This window comes from Cloeon dipterum, chromosome 1 (assembly GCF_949628265.1).
Source record: "Cloeon dipterum chromosome 1, ieCloDipt1.1, whole genome shotgun sequence".
NCBI classification, from domain to species: Eukaryota; Metazoa; Arthropoda; class Insecta; order Ephemeroptera; family Baetidae; genus Cloeon; species Cloeon dipterum.
The window spans coordinates 15,963,034-15,982,792 of record NC_088786.1 but is presented as its reverse complement, the minus strand read 5'-3'; the positions used below and the strand labels follow the sequence as shown (position 1 = coordinate 15,982,792).

Sequence of the window (19,759 nt, the reverse complement as noted above, 5' to 3'; positions counted from 1 at the left end):
GTCGCAATTTTCATCAACCATGACCCGGTCGCACGCAATCCAGTCGTAATTTGTAGATAGCAAGGTAGTGCCGACAAAGAATGAACACATTTGCTTTTGAGTGTTTAATTGTTCATTTATTCTCTCATCCTTCTCTAACAATAAATTATTATTCGTCGCCATAGTAGCATTCACTGATCAATTTCTAGTGATGTTTAAATTACAATAAAATGAAAGTAAGCAAACATGAATAGGAACTGGCTGAAACAAGAACAATGTAACAAGAAAATCAACAGCCACAAACTAGGGTGTGTTCCACATCGTTAATCATTTTTTATCTTTCAACTTGCGCTACTCGTTTTGAAGAATATCTTGTTGAAAATCGGTACCTACAAGTAGTAGTAGTAACATGTGAGTGTGTGTGAGTGTTGTTATTCGTGAATCAATCAAGCCATTTTCAAATTGTGAAACCACAATTTTGTCATGCACTACATTCAGCTGACTAGAATTTTTCGTCTTACTGAAAACGCAGATTCACAATAATTACTTTAATAATTATTCCATTAAGTACTCGAATTTTTCCTCAAACTGAGATCGGCGCTAGTTGTGATTCTGCGTAGTCTGCATGCACCATATCGTTCAAAGAAAGTTTTTCAACGTACTTGTTCGACGATATCCGAAAAAAAATGACAAATGAAAAACCGCGCACATTAAATTACAAATATTATTGGCGTGTGACTTTTAAGTAGTTACTATTACCCCTGTTTGCGTTGGTTTAAAAATCATTATTTTGCCTGGTGAGGATCTGATCTATAGAAATATATTTAAAGCTATGTAACATGCAAGACCGAGACTTGCCAAGATGTTTCCTAAAAGGGTAAAACACAAGTTGAAGCCTCTTTCTTTATCAAGAGCAAAATGGGGACTTACTTCAGGGGAAAACCAAGAATGGTAATAATTCAAGAAACAAGTCAGGCGCACAAGTCCCTTTCCTATGCCTACTCAACCTGTACAAACAAATTTTAATGTAAAAATTCGTTATTTCCAATTCTCTTACGGCCTAGAGAAAATATCTTATGTAGGGTGTTCCTCCTTAAATCTTAAATTTATTGCATAACCTTTTAAATTCTTTTAATAGATCAAAACCATTCACTGCAACATGATTTCGTTTTGTTTTCACCATTTGGAATGTACTGATTTTTCAAATTGAGTTTTCTCTGGATTTGTTTAGTGAAGCAACTTATGTAGTATTTATGCATTGCATAAACTGGAACGGCGGCGTTCGATTTACATCTTTTAATCTACACAGGCCGGAATAAGTTCAAACGTCACCATTGTTCTGTATTTCAAATCTAAAATTATGACCTCGGCTAGGTATAAAGTCCACCTAAAAATGCATTAACATGCCTGGCGCCCTTGGTTGTGTGGATTCTCCAATTCAAATGGGCGGGGGAGGGAAGAAATGCGTGAAACGTCCCAAAGCAATAATGAATGACGACCAAAGCCAAAACAATGGGAGCGTGTGTGTAAAGGATATGATTTCGGTGGAGGGCAACTAGGGCATGGCAACATGTAATGGTTATGGAGAGTAAGATTAAGATTGTGTTTTGCCTGATTTCGCGCATCTACTTCCTCAAACTGTCTTTGCTGGAGGCAAGTGAGGTGCCAGCACTGGAGCCACTCGCCTCAGCATCGCCATTCACAACCGATGAATTTGTCGACCGACTGGTGGCGCCCCGTCTGCCGGAAGAGGACAGCAACTCTTCCACTGACGTTGGAGTAGATGCAGATGTTCGACCTGTGCATTAAAAACAATTTGTGTTGGTGTCTTAAATTAAGCGGAATCAAGAAAAATCACTCAATTTAACACCAGGCATATTTCCAGTAGACAGTTAAAAAAACTTTATTGTAGCTTTGCAGCAAGAACTATAAATTCCAAAATATTTCACTGGCTTTCAAGGTTTTCTAAGTACATAACTTGAAAACAATGCAGTTGTGAAAACTTTGAACAGATGCTCCATGTGAACATCACAAAATTGAAAACAAAAATTGCATGTCAAAACGGAATGACCACATGGATCCCTAGCGAGCTTTATTAAAAAAATTTAACATAACAGGTTGAAAAAAATGACCAGAAAAATATTAGATCATCTGCGGCACTGACGATAAGAGTGTTTGTTACACCAGACATAAAAAGTGAAATATAATATACCTATTCCTTAGGTCTGATTAATTCAAGAGGATGCATTGTCAACGTGTTGGAATGTAAAAATATCCAATATTTATAATTCTTAAATTTTTGATTTAGATAAGACATCAATCTACATTCATTATAATTGTAGCTGCTTTCATCAAAACGCTGGATATTTTAACTTGAAAAAAAAATATCAATAACAGATTGAAGAAATTACCTTTCAATTTTCCTAGTGCTTTGTCAAGTCTGTGGACGAATAGTTCGACATCTTGTCTCCTCATACCAATAGCTGCAGCAGCTGTCAAGTATGGGACAGGGTAAGAAGAGTGGTGCGAGCCCCAGCCTGCAAATAGAGTTTGAGAAGTTTAAGGAGCTAGCAATATCTTAGTAGAGAGTAGAACATACCTTCAAATTTGTGTCCGGAAACGTCTTTCACATCTACACCCGTAATCACTCTAGAACCAGACACGCATCGTAAAAACAGCATGGAGCCCAGCATGGAAATGCTCTTCGGATCACCGCCCGAAAGACAACTCAGAGTCATAGCTGAGTGGTGGAGAAAGTTAGTTTAAAAATAGCAAATTCACACACAGACTCACCAATTGAGATAGGATTGCTCTTGGTTTCTAGAAGCCGTTCTCCGTGTTTCTGAGCTACTTTTCCCAGCTCCTCTTTCAGCAAAGTGTACATTTCTTTGCGTTGTGTGACCAAGTCTTTGAATCCTTTTACTCCCAGGGATAACAAGGTAATAAAAACGTCCAGCGCTGGACTGGATGAAGCCCGGCCTGTCACACCTCTCATTAAAGAATTGATTCACACAAAGCCAGCTGTTGAGTACCTGGATACATTTTGGAAATCCTTTCGACAAATCCTTTGTCAAAGCCAGCGATTATAGCCCCGCCAACGGGCACTAACAGGTTCTTGTCTGTGCTTTGTACAAACGCATCCACTCGACCTTTCCTGTGAGGGCAATGTTGAAATAATTACCTTTTGATGAAAACAGCAAAAAATGGTTCAAAATTTATCACCCAAATTTTTCTTAAAATAATTATGAAAATTGCACACACTCATTTGGGATGGCAACACAAACCATTGAGGAAACATAAAAACTGGTACTGCTTTGACACAAAATGGTCAGAAATTTTATGAGATTTTAATTGTAAGCATAACAAATTTGTGTTGCTTGGAATACTTTCTCAAGTCGGAGTATGCCATTTCCAAATTTGTAATGATAGAAATCACACAGTTACATTAATGATTTTGTAAGTGTTAAGAATTTGGAATTGAATTTCAAGTGTACATTTCTCGCTTGAAAAATACAATAATTTAATTAATTTTAGAAAATTAGCAGGTTCAAAGAGGGAAAATTGGGTTTTAAATTTCTTGATTTTCTTTCAAAAAAAAAAATAAATAAATAAATAAATAAATAAATAAATGCCTTGAAATCCAAGCACCTGGGGTAAGCTTCTCTTGTTATAACTTAAACTTATATTTGTTATACTATTTGACTCGCTATTATCTTGTGTATATTTAATATTTCAATAAGCCACAACCAAAAGGTATTTAGATTATTGGAGAATATATAGAGAACTATCAGTATTCGGCTAAACAAAACCCCTACAGAAATTTATGGTTTAAGAATAATATATGTTAGAAACTAATAAATAATCTAGTTGCAAACCTTGATGCTTCTTGAATGAGATGCATGCATCTGGCACTCTGGAGCCCGTAGGCATTATTCACAATGTGGGGAATGTTGTTGCGGGAGCACAGAACTGCCACCTGCTCTAGCGAGTCGGGCGCCCGCGGTGCGAAGCAACTGGTCGTGGACAACACGCAGACAATGTTGGCTGGTCCGAGTTGCTGCATTTGCGTTTCTAAAGCTGCTACATCTGTTCTCAGTTCGTCTCCCACTAGCGTTGGTTCAATTACAACAGGTGTCAGCCCTGGAAGGAGAATCAAACTATGATTGATCTGCGAAGCGGAAGCACACAAGAGATGCCTACCAGCTGTGATGATGCACTTAAAGCACGCTTTCTGGTCGATTCGAGACCACAAAACGTATTTGGCTTGTTCTCTCTCCTGTTTTAAAGCTAACATACACAACACGAGGCTCATTCCCGTGGCCATTGGTACGACAAAACAACCGGCAGACGTTTTGACACCTGGAAAATGAAAAAACTTGGTGAAATACTTGTTAAAAAGGGGCGTGGAGCTTTGAAAGATAGGGAAAAAATAATGAGCTTGATAAAAGCCATAAAGTAGTAGGAAAAATTATTTATAAAATCTAATTGTCTACCTGTAAACCTAATTACATCCAAAACCAAGGCGTTGGTGAGCTTGTTCATGAGACTTGAGCCTGCCGCCTTGGGCTGGACCTCGCCTAGGTCACCGGAGCGGCCAATTCCGTGGGCCAGTCTGTAATGCCTGCGGGCAACCAGGGAAGACGCGATCCGTGCTTCCCGCTCGCCAATGCCGCAGTGTCCGGGGAAGTTGTTGCTGTCCATCTGGGCCAGTTCGGAGAGGAAGTACTCGATGGTCGCATCGTCCCAACCATCCTCGGGCCATTTTCGCTAGCAAAAGATCATGATTTATTTGTTAAGAAACAGAAAAGAGGATATATTTTACCTGTTCAATTAGCTGCCTGATGAGATTTTCTCTGGACTTTTTGGCAGAAGCAGCTTGCTGGAGGTAAGTGGCAGGAATCAGTCTTTCTGCCAGTGAAAAGCTATAGCTATTCATGGTGGCGCCGACGGAATTGTGTTACTTTGCAGTTTCTTGACTAGAACAGGAGTAGCCAGAACGCAGTCAAAGCATTCTGGAAGCCAAAAAACGAAGATAAGGTTTTACAGTTTTTGGTGCATGTGGAAAGGAAAGCAATTGGACACGTACATGTGAATATCGTGACTTTTTATCAACAGGAAATAATTTTCTATCGGGAGGCGCAATCAGACAATGATTTCCGTAATTTAAAACGAATTTGGCGAGCTGGGATAGTGTTTAAACAGCTACGAACATTTCATTCTTACGTCAAATATTATATAAAATGTTGATTTTCTGTAATTTGAATTTTTGAAGATACGATGAACATGAAATGCGCACAAATTTGTTTGACCCACACGATTTTTCCATTCTTGATAAGAACAACCAGAATGGAACAGGACTCAAGCGCAATTTGTGATATCATACACGGAAACTAAAGCTCTAATTTTAATGATCATGTTTCATCAGCAAACACGTATGTATCCGCAATGCACACACTAACTTCTTTTTTGTGCTTTAATCGGAGACACAAAGCGAAAAACATGGCTCGTCATGGGCAAAAACAGATTCGAATTTGGCGCCAGTCGGCCGGCACGGACCCAGACACGGCCCACGAGGGTCCGCCGCTGCAAACCACGAGCCCAAAGAGTTGGGACGCGGGCTGGCCAAATGGTGTGTTTACAAAAGGGGGGTCACTTATTCACTTTCACCCCTTACAGCGAGGGCGATCCGCGCCGTTTCGTTGCACCTGAGCGTGAGGGCGCATCCCCACGGACAGGGGCCCGAATCGGGGGGCTCGGAGAGTCTGGGGGTCAATACGCACCTCGGACAAGCGAAATCAAAACACAGTCCGCAAACGAGGGTAAGAATCAGCGGAGAACCACCCCTGAGAGCAAACCAATCGACACCATGTCCTTGAGAGCACCAGCGATGATTGATGATGATGATTTTGCACGAGAGAGGCAGCAGTGTAGTAGCAAGCAAAAGCAGCCGCGCTGCCCGCGCTCTCGCTCGACTCGCTCGCACGCTCGGCCCATGCAGTATCTTCTTCGATTTTTCTCGCGCGCCCTGTAATTTCTTATAGCCTCATTTAATGTGGGTATATCTAGATAGACCTCCAGGGACGTTTTTCTGGTTTTCCGTCTTGATGACGAGCCACTTTGAATTTGTTGTTGATAGCAGTGCAGAGGTATTTTTCCACTGATTTTTTTTCTCTACTAGTACAAGATTAAATATTTACTGCGCCTCTTATTTTGTGTGTTTTACTGCGCTTATTTGAAATGTTTTTTTTTTTTAATTGGAGAATAAATGCGATGTTCAATAGATGTTTTTTTATTTTGACAAAGGATATATTTAATAGAGGAATAGGAGCAATTTCTTAACATTCAAGATATTTAATTTACTGCGTCGTATTATTATAGAGTGTGGGTGTAAAAAATAAAACAATTTTTATATTTAAGAATTCATTGGAGCTATAATGTAAAGAATAATTACGATATAAAAAACACGTGTTTACCCAAAAATTTAAACGGGTCAAAGATATGAGCAAATAAATAAAAATCAATAAATGAGGGTTTCCTAGTTTTGCTTAATATTTCAAATAATTTCTTCGTTTATTTTGAGGATTTTCATAATTTAAAAAGTTATTTAAGCCTCAATGAAAGCCGCTGCATCTCTGGAAAAAACATTCTTTTATATAAAAAATAAAATAAATCAGGGTCTCTCATATGAATTTAAAGATTTGATCATTTGTTTTAATTAATGGAAATAAAATCCAACTTCATTTTCATTTTTTGTCAAGCATTTTATTTTATGTTCAAGTATTGACAACAACATTTTTTGTATTAAAATAGCGCATCATATAAAATCGATTTAAAATTATCTCATGCCTTTATATAACCATGATCATATTCGCATCAGTCTTAATCAATATCAACAAAAGATAACGTGTATTTCGATTTCGCCACATAACATATTGCATCAAAATAAGAATGCAACACAATTGTTCGGTTTCCGTCACGATCACGGTAAACAAATCCCCCGATACGTTTTTCACACACTGATTTTAAAGTATCGCTGAAACTCCACCGGATAAATAATACAAGAATTAAAGAAATGTGAGTGTGTGTGTTCCACTCTATCTGGGTTCTCTGACATTACGGCTGCGGTGAGAACTCTATTTTTAAACCGCGCGCACTTGGGCTCTCGAGTTGCACACGCAGGGAGCAAAGTCCTGAAGCTGCGAATTCCATACGCATGGATTTTGCAACACCGCCGCCTGCTCTGGACGAACGCTCGCAGTTTCACTACACGCACGAGATGCATTTTTATACATTATATATGATACAAAGGTGGCCGTTCTTGACTATTTTGAGATTGGTGCACACAAAAAAGTTGTACACGCGCGCGTGTGCTGCCTGCACAAAAGGACCCGGGTGCGCGCGATGATAATAAGGCACAAAATTCACTTTGATTCAATGTAATATACAATATAGACGGCGCCGAGCAAAATTATGTATTTACACACACGTCACACATCAGTCTGAATACGTTTCTCACAGAGAATAACCAGACAGCAAAAGCCAGCATCTATTTTAATCGATAGATATTCGTCCACTCCCTCGCTCCTTCATGTGAACGTACTTACGTCTTAAAGAAAGAACCGTGAGGACTTGCTCTCACGGCAGGGGAACATAATCGAATCGCTCGACAACAACTTGTTTTTTAAAATAGTTCGTTAAAATATACACAGTTTGTTTGGCACACTCTCCATGATACCAACCAAGAAAGAAGGTTCAACACTTTGGCACTGCAAAAGTGGTGACGTACACGATTATGTAACTAAGAAAAGTTGCTCTCAACCCTGTATATAATGCGTATTATTGTTTAGCTAAATTCTTCGCAGTGATCGGCTATAATTATTCTGTACATTGCGTTAATTATCGTCACTTTTGCGTGGTACCGTAGAAAATAAAAATTTGTGAAGACGAAATGGTTCGCCGCAGAACTTTGTAGGCGTTTGATTCACTCGACTAAGCATCTTTAATATTTACATATTATGCACAACATCATTTTATTTCATTAATAAACCAAAAGTTGGTGTGTGATCTCACTCTAGACGATCGCCGTAAATAATCTACTTAAACTGAAAAGGCACGAATCGATCACATCAGTTGAACATTATGAGAGCAGAGCTGCCTCCAATACCGCTACGAAGAGAGAAAAAGTACCAAACGACGACAGTGATGTCGGTGCTTAGTTGGTTTTGGTCGATGTCGTAGGTTGTTGGTTCTCGACTGCGCACTTCACGCACAGAGTTCACGTGATTTCATGGCAGTTTGACTGGCCTGCAACACAGAATGACGATTGGATTAATTAAAACTCAAGCAGGGGCTATTCCAAATAATAACTTGACAGGGGGCCAAAGCGAATTTACTTTTTTGCATGCGCAAGCAGTCAGGAATGCTTTCATGTCAGAAATAGCGCCCGCTGAACGGAATTCATTCATTTTCAAGTTCAAGTCGAGAAAAGCGCCGCCTTCTAAGGTTGCAAACGAGGGAGCACTCCGCTAATGCTCTCGTAACAAGATATTTCGCGACCCAACTTCATGCTCAGCAATCGAGCCTTGAATGAACCTGGCGCACAACAATGAGACAACTAAGTATGTGCACCGACAACAAAATAATGAGAGCACAGACCGGCGCGCAATTACATTCTGCCCCCGCGCGCGAGCGAGAAAAATGAGAGAAAGAAAATAGGCAGACGGGCGCGAAGAGAGACAATTAAGTTTAGTGGCTTTTGGGCGCCGCCGGGTCACACTCACTTGTGTAGCAACAAAGCCGAAACTGAAGTAGCAGCCGGGCGGGCGGGATTTGGTAAGTCACCAGTAGGGCGAGTCGTTTACCAAGTGGTTCCAGCTGGCGAACTCGGACCACGAGTCCAATTTGGCGTGTAGGGCGTCGTTGTAGCGCTGCTGACCGGCCGACGCTGTCATGACGCGGATGCCATTGTTGTTGTTGTTGCCCGTTCTGTCGACCGGCGAGATTGACTTGAGCAGCACGTAGTTCTTGTTAGTGTTGTTGTCCCAGTGCTCTTTGCCGTCGCTGGCGAAGCACACGCAGAATTCAACGCGCGTGGCCCGCGGCTGCAGGCGCAGCTGGAACGAGAACGTGTCGTAGAGGACGATGCAGCCGGGCGCCGTGCCTGCCGACGGGCTCATTGACGTAGGGCTGTTCTGCACGAACGTGCAGTGCGCGTCCTCGTGCGTTTTCCAGTCGTCGAAGGTGACCCGCACAAACACCTGCTTGTGAAACGAGATGTTCTTGACCTTGACCGTACCAACGATCAGCTCCTCCGCCTCCTTCACGATCACGTTCTCCAGGGAGACGTTGTTCAGGTCCAGGCACTGCCGGAACTTGAGGTAGTCTGAGGCTGGCTGCGGGAAAGTCACTTCCCACGGGTCGGGCGCCACCACGGCGCTCGCACCCTTGGTCACCTGCGCGATAAAGTCGACCGTCCACAGCGGTGGGCAGTGCGACGGCTCGCTCATGATTCGAATCTGCAACACACAAGTAAAAAATACGCTGGTTAGTCGTGTGGTTTACTTTTAGTACGAGTGTCAACGTATTTCGGGATGGAACAACTCGACTTGGCAGCCTCTCCGCGAATTTCGGCAGTCGCTCTCTAACGAGGTGGAAGTAGCAAATTTTATTTTTGGCTCGACTCGGCCCGCTTGATTTATGGCTGCAGTCGGTCGGCAAATTTGCACAAATGCTCATTTCCGCATCGTTCCTCACATACGCCGCAAATCGAGCTTTGAACTGAAATTAATTTTATGCCTTTCAGCGCAAAACCATATGCAAATGAGAATGCCGAGAGAATCCAATTATACGAGAGTCGTGCCAGATAAAGAAAAAGAAATATTCGTGAACGAGGGGAAAGCTGGCAGAGAGTGTTATGCTCTAGTTCATTGAATGGTGCGGCGCGATCGGTATCGCCTGCATTGAGGCGGCACGGCTGCGCCGTTATGCATCCGCGCCCAGCCGGTTGCATACCGTGCGCCGCTGCTGCTGTTGCCGCCGCGCCTCAATATTAATGAGGATTACACCCGGAGTGCGATAATGCTACTATTGTGATCCTGCCAAGAGCCGCCTGCGTGTTGTTCATTTATGCACTCTCGACTGCGACTATGAATGAAACGGACGGAAAATAACTAGATTTACTATATTCTTCATTTCCCCACAACATTCCGCCATGAATTGTTTTGATCTCGGACCTTGAGTTTCGCCTTTGTGCGCTGTGAACCAACGTGATCAAAGACTTCAAAGAGATTATGCATATATTTATTTTTCTGGTGTGCGCAATTCTCGGCCACGTTTCGTCCTTGATTCGTGTTTGCGACCAACTTGGCCCTATATTGGATGGCCCGGGTTTCGACCAATCAAGCGTGTGGATTTAGTCACCTTGCCGTCGCGTACGAAATTAGCCGCCGAGAGAGTGGATTTTGCGCAACCGAGGAGGATGCGATGCAACGCAGCAGCATCGATTGGATATAATTACTACGTTCGGTTCCGTATTTATCCGAAGCATGCTAATTAGCTTGTTAATTTGTAGTCACGGCACTTTTCGCCACTCATCACTTGATCGAAACGTGACAGGCCGGGAGCTGCTTGATTCAGGCTTGTTTACACTGGACATGGCGGCAAAGGTGAAGGTCAAAATGTGCAAAGAGCATCTCATGACCGATGAACCATTCACGACAAATTAATTAAGTGTGTGAGTGCGCAAGCGAGCCCACGAAGTCTCACACACACGCCCCCGGAGAGATTAAGCATTCAGCTGAACGTTTTGGACGAACACACGCGTCCACGCGGATAAGCGGCGACATTAAGCGGAATTAGCGTGTAAATAGCAGTATTATAATTAATTAAATTTAATGGCGTGTTTCAATTGGCCTCTGCTCCAGCCCTGTTGCATAATTCATGCCGGGCACACATTCGAGCGTATTCACCGACTGTTTTGCCTCGACGTGGCTCACTCACAGGTCATTAACCATGCTGGCGATTTTCTACTCCATGTGCCGATGCTCTTATCACGACACGCGATATGTATCCGAGTGCTGTCGCGGAGGAGGTGGAAAAACGTGCGAGCGCGAACTAAAGTGGCATTGTCTCGCCACGATAAGGTGCACGTTTGTGCTGTGTTTTTGCGTTTGTGCAGTTTTAAACTTGATGCTTATCAAAATGTACGCACATTTGTGTGCTTAGAAGACGGAATGTTGATGATGCCACATTGCAAGAGAACAGTAAAATTTATGACATTCTTTGCATAGAGACGCAAGGATTCTAAAACGGCACGGACCTAATTCGATTCTTGCGAAAACAAGGCTGAGCGCTATAATAAACACTATCTCATCAAACCGAAATAGCAGCTTTGCAGATAAGCCGTCGGGGCTTGTTTGCGTGTTTATGTTCAAGTGATGTTTCTATTAAGGAATAAAAATGCCATAATTTCCCGTTCGCACCTGCATTGCGATAAAATTCATTGCGCACACGAGATAACGCCCTGCTCATATTTGACGCGTGAGGATTATAATTAATATTTCCAGAATCCACAGGCTAGAGATTCAAGTTGTGTGAAGTTTGATTGAAAATCTACAGAGCGTTACCAATGTTGATAAAGACGAGCAATTGTAGGTCGGGGTGAATAATATAATAATCTTAAGGAGTGCCTGACGCGAGTGAGTTTGAGTTATGGAGCCAGCATCTGAATTGTGGCAATTCGAAGCTGATTAATGTGACAAAAAAGCGTTTAATGTAGGTCAGACTTGAGCACTGATAGGCCAATATCAAACGCAGTGGCACTCCTGGCACGAGACGCGCCTCACGCTAATTGAACAAACAAACTTAGCAGACAATTACAATACAAGGCGCGTTCTGTCACTTCTATGCGCGTCTCAAAACGCGCGAGAAAAGCCACAAACGTGACTTTCTTTATCTCTTTAGGCTTGGGGGAATTAGAACCGCAAACTGTAAGTTCTTTAAGAGATAATTTGGCGGCAGCTTGAATGGAATTTCCGAGTCACGCGTAAAGGAAAAAACTCAAATTCTCATTCGCTTCTTTCGAATTTTGTCGCACTCAAGATTGATTGGTAACGATAACTGCGCATATATAAATCAATATAAACAATTTAGAAGGCCCCAAATTGAAATCTGCAGAAGCTGTTTGTAAACAAATTTTGTCGAATAATCATAGCTTGTGTATTGGACGAGCTCGGCAAAATGCAAAAGTTCACGCACAATCGTCGGCTTGTTCATAAAAATAAACGCCGGTATGGGTGGGGAGGGGTGGGGGTCGAAAAAGGTTTGAAAACTTACGTGTGTCAGGGATAGTCCTTTGTCGTCGGCGAAGACGACCCTCTTCTTCAGTTTAGAGGCGTCGGCCGCGTCCTCCTCGGGTTTTACCACGAGGCAGGGCCGGAGACGAGGCGCCAGCGCCTTCAGAACGGCACTCTTGGCCAGCATGGGCTCGGCGGTGGCGGCCACGGCGGCCATTGCTCCGACCCTGAGCTTGGGGTTCAACTGGTGGTGCGCCTCGCGCCGCCTCAGCGGCGACCTGTTGTCATTGGTGTAGGCCAGGCCGTTGTAGAGGTAGTTGTAGTTTGTGGCGAGGCAGCTCGAGACTGGTGGGCTATGGCTAAATACTGGCGGACTAGAGGCGATCATCATTTCGTAGTCGGCAGGCATTATCCAAAAACTTTCTCGCTCTCCAGTTCAGCGCGTGATTCTTCGCGGAAGCTTCTGCCTGCAACAACAAGGGTTCACGGGTCAAACACTTTGGAACCGTATCACTTTTTCTCAACATGCTCGATAATGTCTCGCGTTTTAGCGCTTAACAAGGCCGTGTGAGTAATAAGTAGTATACTTCTCGCTAAGCTAGGACATGGTTTGCTAACCGTGTCAAAGGTGCTGATATCTTTTCGGGTTCAATCTATTTAAAATTTCATCCTAATTATAAAAATAACATAATTTTCAATTAAAATTTATCTCCTAAATTGAAAACAAATTTGGTAACAACAACATAGCGGCTTCGCCCTCCTGGGTAAAGTCTCACAACGTTGTTTACCAGAATTGGTGCCCGCTTTCACGTTCTCACTCTTAGTTAGGCAGAAAATATCTGGTGCACGGATTTACTTAATATTTTTAGTGAGACCCAACTCGTAAATTTGTTTTCTCATTTTGATTTCACGGGGAAATGCAGATTTCTAGTCACGAGCCAACGGGTCTTCGCTCACCGTCGCGTACACGCCTTGTTTTTCGCCACACAGGCGCCGGCTCTCACTTACTCAGCACGAAAGCGCCTCTTGTTCTCCCTCAGCAACAACCGGCCGGCGGTTGCGAGTAATGGGTTAAATTTTCACCTTGCTCAAGGTCAGGACCTTAGATAATGTCAAGATTTGCCTGCGGGAGAGAAAAATATCCCGATGACATTGATCTGCCAAACGCTATGACGAGAGTGTAAATAAAAAATTATGACTCAGCGAAACCCCCACAATGTGTCTAATTGTTCGGGAATATATTCACTTGTTGCTTATTGAAGATGTCACTTGAAATAGGAAGCGTTAAGTAACAAATCGTAATGCTCTATATATTAGATGCAGCGTGAGTGCAAAGTGCAGCGTAAGCCACTTGTGGATAATCATCGCCGGATTCATATACATCACAAATTGAGACAATAAAAGAGGCCAGGCCTTGAATTGCTTGAAATACGTTGTGCCAGGGCCACGAATCAGTTCGGTTACGAGTGACAAACATAAGCAAGTGACAAATTGTGCAAGCGCCGACGGCGGGCTTCGTTGGCGTTTTATCGTTTCACCTGCGGTTAGGGCAAAAATGCAAATTCGAAGCAAATTGCGCGCGCGGATGTGAGAGAGTATATGGTCGGTTTTGTAATGCTAATTGCGGCAGACGCACTCACAATTATTAACAAATGCGAATGCCAAGCAGCCAGCGACTATCTCGAGCGGACGATGTTTGTAATAAACGTACTCGAGATTCGAGCCAGTTTGCCTCCGTTTTAGGAAAGGCGGCAGTTGCATTCCAAGTAAAGGCAAATGAGAGAGCTCAATTTTTTTTCTCTCTCTCATTCCAAGTGGCGGTCGTGTGCTGATTAAGAATACGATTTATTCACTGCTGAAGAGTGAGATTAACGATCATGTTCGGCCAGAAAACAGGCAGGCCGGCCGGCCGGACACAATAATCTAATAAAGTAGCCCTTTCAGAGCAGCCAACTCTTCTTCTCAGTATTCAAATGCGGAGGCAGAGAGAAGGCTTTTTCATACAAGTGCCGGTCACGCCTGAGAAAAGTCGGCGACTCTCTGGAAATTAAATTTAAATCTTGTGACAATGCGGCGAGAGATAATGCATGCAACCTGAGCAGCGGCCGGCCAGCACTTTTCGAGTCAGTGCGTTTCTTCTTTCTTGCAGTTCCACAATCGGAAAGGCGTGGATCTTTCTATACACACAGCACATACTTTGCACACAGTACACTGCTCTGCGTGTGTATACATACGAACATGTTTATAATTGCCGCCGCCGCCGCCGATTCCAGCATAAAGAAGAAGCAGGTCATATTTTGCTGCCGCTTACTTGCAACGACCCTTGCAAACTGGTTTGCACTTAGCTTTTAATTCTGCGCTAGAGCTGCTTAAATGCAAATAAATCAAGGCGTGAATCTGAATTGTGAGAGAAAGAGCGTGCACGGATTTTCTTTCTAGCTTATTTATTATGCAGGTGAAGCCAATAAGTTAATGCATTTTCATGTGTTCGTGTACACACAGGTGGGCCGGATTCGATTTTTTCCCGAAGGACACGTTCGACAGACTAACGAACCGGCCTTTTAAAACTCTCTCTCTCTCTCTCTCTCTCTCTCTCTCTCTCTCTCTCTCTGTTGAGGCGCCCACACCGAAAATCTCGCAGCCTCCTATTCAAATCCACGCAGGGGTTTTAAATAACGCATGGTTAGCCATTCTCTCAAAATAAAATCCCGCACGCTATGATATGAACAACAAATATTGGCAACTGTTTGTGGACCAGAGCATGCGAAGACGACTTCCACGTGAGACCCACTCACGTGTGTATAGGAGCGTGCCAAAACATGCCAACGCGCCGAACGAACTAGACGTTTTTAAAGTCGCACGTAGGCCACAACTCGAAAGTCCACAACACTTCTGATTAAAAAGGCGCTAGATGACACCTGTGTCCTAAAATGCTTTCATTGTTTTAATTTGGTTTTTGAAAAAGTTAATTCTTAAATTTGTCTTCCCGCAATTCCCCTTGGAAATACATTCCCTTGAACAAAAGGTATCGGGTTCATACAACAAATTCTTCCTGAGCTTGACTAACAAAGATAGTGATAGCAGCAGAATTTATTATCTCGTTGGGAAAGTGCCTTCAATTAATAACTGAACCTGCTTATATACCGGTTGTAATCAGCATCATGTTTAATGTTGTGCTTCTTTCATTTTTTTATAAGCTATTAATTAAACGAACTGGGCGTGGTGTGACCTTATATTTAATGCCTTCTAAGCCGAGAATTGATTGTAATAAAAAGTAATTTAAATCCAAGTTTTGCATTACCTTTTCGAAATTATTTCCTCTTCTATTTTAAATAAATTAAATACAAAATAGCAAGCATAAGCATTGGGGATATACTCCGATCGCGCGCCCGGCCAAGAACAACGCTGAGTCAAGAGGCTGTTTAAGCTCTTTGGACGCGAGCGAGGAATTCATTTACGCACCGCAGTTTACTCCTTCCCCTCGGGCGGATGACAGGAATTCAACCCTAAGCAGGTGGCACCCAGCTTTGAAATTCCCGTTCGCCCAGAGTTGGATGTGAGCGCGGTGTTTGCTAATCTGAAGCACCTGAGTGGTTGGTTGGCAGACACTCAACTCCTCAAAGGAATAAAAAGGTCAAACGTAATGAAGAAAGTGGCTCTGCGATTTTTCTTATTCCTGTATCGGTGAGATCAGAAATTAATGCATCGGCGAAAATTCAAACTCGTCGACCCTCGACATAGCACACTTCTTATTTGGGGTAGACGGGTTTCTTTCTCTCCTGGCGCGGCTTGAAGTTTTTACGGCCACTTGTGTGCCGTTTTATAGCGAGAATAAACGTCAAAACAACATTTCAACGAGGCGTGCGCGAATTTGAAAACACAAGAAAAATTGCGACAGCTTGTTAAGGCTGGACAAAGCGCAAAGATAATTCAATTGACCGGTGAATCTGTGCACGCGTAATTGACGTTAAGTGCATGTTGTACATGTCCATTGAGTTCGTCCTCCGCGAGACGTATACTTTAATCAAATTGCTAGCCCGAGACGGCGCTTTATAAGGAAGTTTTCGAGTTTAAATGGCTGAAATCCATTATTGGCTGATGCAAGTTTTGATCGAAGGCGAGTTAAACTGGCTCTGCGACGAGGAATGTAAAAAGCAGCCCCTCGGCGGATTTCAGTTATTGCTGCCTTTTCCAACACAATTTCCATATCAGATAAAAGAAAGGAGCCGCTCGCAGACTGTTTAGAAACGTGAAAACTGGTTTATCCAAGCCACTTTACAACAATGAAAGAAATTTGCAAAAAGCGCAACGAGACGTGAAAACTACTATATTTCGTGTTGGTCTCGCAAGTTTCATTCCTTTATAAAAAGAAGTAGAAATAAAGCTTCTTATCTTGTTATTGTGTTCTTTAAATAATGTTAGCATATTTGCAAAAAGAAACTAATTTTAGCTTGGATATTGTTATCATCTACATTTGTCCCTACTCTAATTATTGTAGAATTTTGACTCACACACTTAAAAATAAATTTCAAACATTGCGTTTGAGGATTGCTAAAGAGTGCTGTTCATATGAGTAAGTTGGAATTTCATAATCTAAAAAATGTCGCACACATAATTGTTTTGCAATACCTTCTTTCATAATTCGATGTGAATTTAGGAGAAGTTTTACAGATTATTGTAAAACAACGATGATATAAATCGAAAATCCTTTAGAAGATTTCGTCTCGTGAAAACAATACAAATGTGGTGTAAAATAATTCGATCAGTTCAAAATTACTAAAAGAAAAAAATCAACACGGACATCGCATTTAGAAGCGCGCGAGTTAATTGACAAAAGTGCGAAGAAATACGTCGTACAATATAAAGAGTGATAAAAGTCGCTCAAGGCCTTCAAAAAAAGCCATGCTAAACATACACATACAAACCTTCCTCAGATGCTGCTTGAAGATAAACGAAATATAAACCAAACTGAAAAGAGTCTTTAGGTGTGGCGTCAGACTATAAAGTTAATCTCGAACTTGACTTCCCTAGCGGAAAATTGGCAACAGCCAAAATGATAAACACGACAACAAAAAAGAAGTTAGGCCGACTCCAAACAACAGCCGCAAAATAAAAACATAAACGTATTGAAAATTTAAAAAGGGATAAAAATGAAAGTGATTTTACCCAAAGTAGCTGAACGTTGAGAATGAGATGGAAAACCGCACAAAACTGCCTAACCAGCAACGTTTAAGCTCCTCTTTCAAAATGAAATCAAGCCTAGGGCAACATGAGACATTTGGTGCGGTTGCTATGCACAAACACCACATAATTTCCCGGAATATAGTGAATAAAAAAACAAAAAACAAGTAGTGTTGCTCAAGAGGGTGAACTTGAACCTCAAACGTGAATCCAACGGAGGTTGCTTTCTTTGAACACTCGGCGAGAGAGAGAGAGAGAGAGAGAGAGGGAAGGGCGAACAAGGTCCCAGTGAGCCTCCAAAATTACACCGCGCGCTAAGCGTTTAGCGTAGGCCGAAATTTGCAAATGCGCACCTTGGCTCTCAGCGAGTGGACTTTTCCGCTATCGCACACAGCATCCCGTAAAGGAGCCAAGGTGAGAAGCGTGAGGCGAGATCTAACGCCGGGCCGAATGACTTGTCTGTGACTTTAGAATTGCTCCCAGAGGTCATACTTGAATGCAAGGTTTGCAAGGCGAACGCACCTGCCCCAGCGTGAACAAGCCAGTTATATAAGCGAACAACAACAAAGAGCCGGGAGCGCGAACGACCTTTGATCGGCACTGTTCGTTCGTTCATTCATCAATCAAGCCAAGCGAAATTCAATCGCCCGCGCTTGATGCGTCAATCAGTTAGTCAGTTTTTTGTTATGGACTGTGCGAATCCGTAATATGTATGTGGGTCAATATACACTCAAAGGCCGTTCGAATGAAAGTGATCAGCGCCGGTTGTGTTTTGATTTTTCCACCAGAGAAAATGATATACGTCGCTTCAACAGTGATACTTTGTGAGCAGATTGAGTTTCCCATTGAAGAATGGCAAGGAAGTTTCTCCACAACTATTTTGACCTCTGTTTACAGCAGGCACGTCACTAATTGATTATAGAATTTTGTGGCCTTGCGCGCGGTGCAAACAGTGCGGTGCCCGAAGGATTTGCATTTATTTGCGTCTCGGTCGTGCAGTGCAAAGCAATCGGAAAAGTTCAAAACGGAAAGAATGCTTGCAACATCCTCGCAGTTTTGGTTGGCTGCCAATAGGAAAAACGGCGAGCACTAAAAATTGGCTCCTGTCGGGCGCCGAAACTGCGCTAAAAATCGCATCACCCCCCGCTGCGTGCGCCTTTTAATCCAGTGAGGGCGCGTACTATTTTCAATTCAGGCCGCAAGAAAATTTCTCACTTTTATTTACGCTAGTTAGAATGCCCTCTGGCAATATCAGAGCAGCTGTCAGCTTAGAAAATAAAACTTCCGCGAGCCGCGCCAAAAATATTACACCCCCATTAGATCTATTTTATAAAGTATGTACATGGTCGAATCGATTCGATTGCACCCGCAGTGTCACTGTGCAATACATATGTGTGTACACTCTGTGCGGCAGACGCGGAGAATATTATCGATCCGGAGCGGGCCAGGGGCCAGGGAGACTCACCTAAGAGAAAGATCAAGCAGACTGCAGCTAATGGATATCTCCTTTTGTGACCTTGCGGCGCGGCGGCTCCTGAGGGACGCGTCTTCGTTCATTCAAAACGGCGAATGTAAGGATTGACAGGCCGATTCGGCTGTGGCTGGCGTTTGAGGGGCTTGTCGCGAGTCGGCCGACGTTGCCTCTCATCGACGGTAGCTACGGCGAACCCGACGAGACTTAATTTTAGAGAAGGACTGCTGCGCGAGTGAGCGAGTGCGGAGAGAGAACGGGCTACGGCCGCAGATTCGCTGGCTGCTAGCTGGTGGCTGGCGGTCGGTGGCGCCACGATCAGGGGAAAGGGTCAGACCGTCACTTGGAGGTTGTTCACGTGCACACGCCGGCTCGGCCAATCGCCGCCCGCCGCTCCACACGTGATCCCCCAGCCGTGACAAGATTTACATCTCCTGCTAATATGTAAGGCGACTTTATTATGTAAATCGTGGTGCCGTTTGCGCGAGACCGATCAGCGCAGCCACCCCTGTTTATGGCAGATAATTGCGGCACACCACTTTTCTGACTGACACTCGACCCGCACTTTCTCTCCTGCACACACTTCTAATTATAATATAATAATTATTTGTCCGCGCCGGCTGCTGCGATTGCGGTGCGGTGGTGGCGCGATTGCACGCAGCCCTAGTCTCCTCAATGAGAGGATCTATTTTAATTGAGTGTTGTTGCCGTCCGCGCCGACTTATCTTTTGTTTACAGCAATTAATTCATCCACTCTAATCGGTGCGAAAATGTTGAATGATCTCTCTCTCTCTCTCTCTCTCTCTCTCTCTCTCTCTCTCTCTCTCTCTCTCTC

The 19,759-nt window shown here is 43.2% G+C and overlaps 2 protein-coding genes across 4 annotated transcripts; both read right to left on the bottom strand.

The window, feature by feature from the left end:
• Positions 1 to 85: 85 nt before the first annotated feature.
• Positions 86 to 5,915, bottom strand: SecS (Sec synthetase). The gene is made up of 10 exons (XM_065497589.1): positions 5,760 to 5,915; positions 4,802 to 4,991; positions 4,473 to 4,746; positions 4,180 to 4,338; positions 3,855 to 4,119; positions 3,012 to 3,133; positions 2,773 to 2,958; positions 2,579 to 2,719; positions 2,391 to 2,516; positions 86 to 1,777 (listed from the first exon to the last, which is right to left on the bottom strand). Exons 2-10 carry the CDS (start codon positions 4,913 to 4,915, stop codon positions 1,605 to 1,607), a joined length of 1,560 nt encoding a protein of 519 aa, XP_065353661.1. The 5' UTR covers positions 4,916 to 4,991; positions 5,760 to 5,915; the 3' UTR covers positions 86 to 1,604.
• An 804-nt stretch (positions 5,916 to 6,719) lies between these two features.
• Gbs-70E (Glycogen binding subunit 70E) lies at positions 6,720 to 19,215 on the bottom strand. 3 transcript variants are annotated; one of them, XM_065478384.1, is made up of 4 exons: positions 18,919 to 19,215; positions 12,313 to 12,739; positions 8,841 to 9,494; positions 6,720 to 8,283 (listed from the first exon to the last, which is right to left on the bottom strand). In XM_065478384.1, exons 2-4 carry the CDS (start codon positions 12,679 to 12,681, stop codon positions 8,242 to 8,244), a joined length of 1,065 nt encoding a protein of 354 aa, XP_065334456.1. In that variant the 5' UTR covers positions 12,682 to 12,739; positions 18,919 to 19,215; the 3' UTR covers positions 6,720 to 8,241. The 3 variants fall into 3 exon arrangements, with proteins under 3 accessions (XP_065334456.1, XP_065334471.1, XP_065334463.1); XM_065478399.1 differs by having other exon boundaries at positions 8,760 to 9,494; positions 18,919 to 19,213; XM_065478391.1 differs by lacking the exon at positions 18,919 to 19,215 and adding an exon at positions 14,367 to 14,470.
• Between the last annotated feature and the right edge of the window lie 544 nt (positions 19,216 to 19,759).

What these genes read in the sequence shown, in the direction of transcription:
- SecS (XM_065497589.1), bottom strand. Translation starts at nt 4,915, where the DNA reads ATGAATAGCTATAGCTTTTCACTGGCAGAAAGACTGATTCCTGCCACT. An exon ending in CTCATTCAAGAAGCATCAAG is followed by an intron (nt 3,134 to 3,854) that starts GTTTGCAACTAG and finishes TTGCCCTCACAG; the next exon opens with GAAAGGTCGAGTGGATGCGT. An exon ending in GATTTCCAAAATGTATCCAG is followed by an intron (nt 2,959 to 3,011) that starts GTACTCAACAGC and finishes GAGGTGTGACAG; the next exon opens with GCCGGGCTTCATCCAGTCCA.
- Gbs-70E (XM_065478384.1), bottom strand. Translation starts at nt 12,681, where the DNA reads ATGCCTGCCGACTACGAAATGATGATCGCCTCTAGTCCGCCAGTATTT. An exon ending in AAGGACTATCCCTGACACAC is followed by an intron (nt 9,495 to 12,312) that starts GTAAGTTTTCAA and finishes TGTGTGTTGCAG; the next exon opens with ATTCGAATCATGAGCGAGCC. An exon ending in TCGCCAGCTGGAACCACTTG is followed by an intron (nt 8,284 to 8,840) that starts GTAAACGACTCG and finishes TCTGTGTTGCAG; the next exon opens with GCCAGTCAAACTGCCATGAA.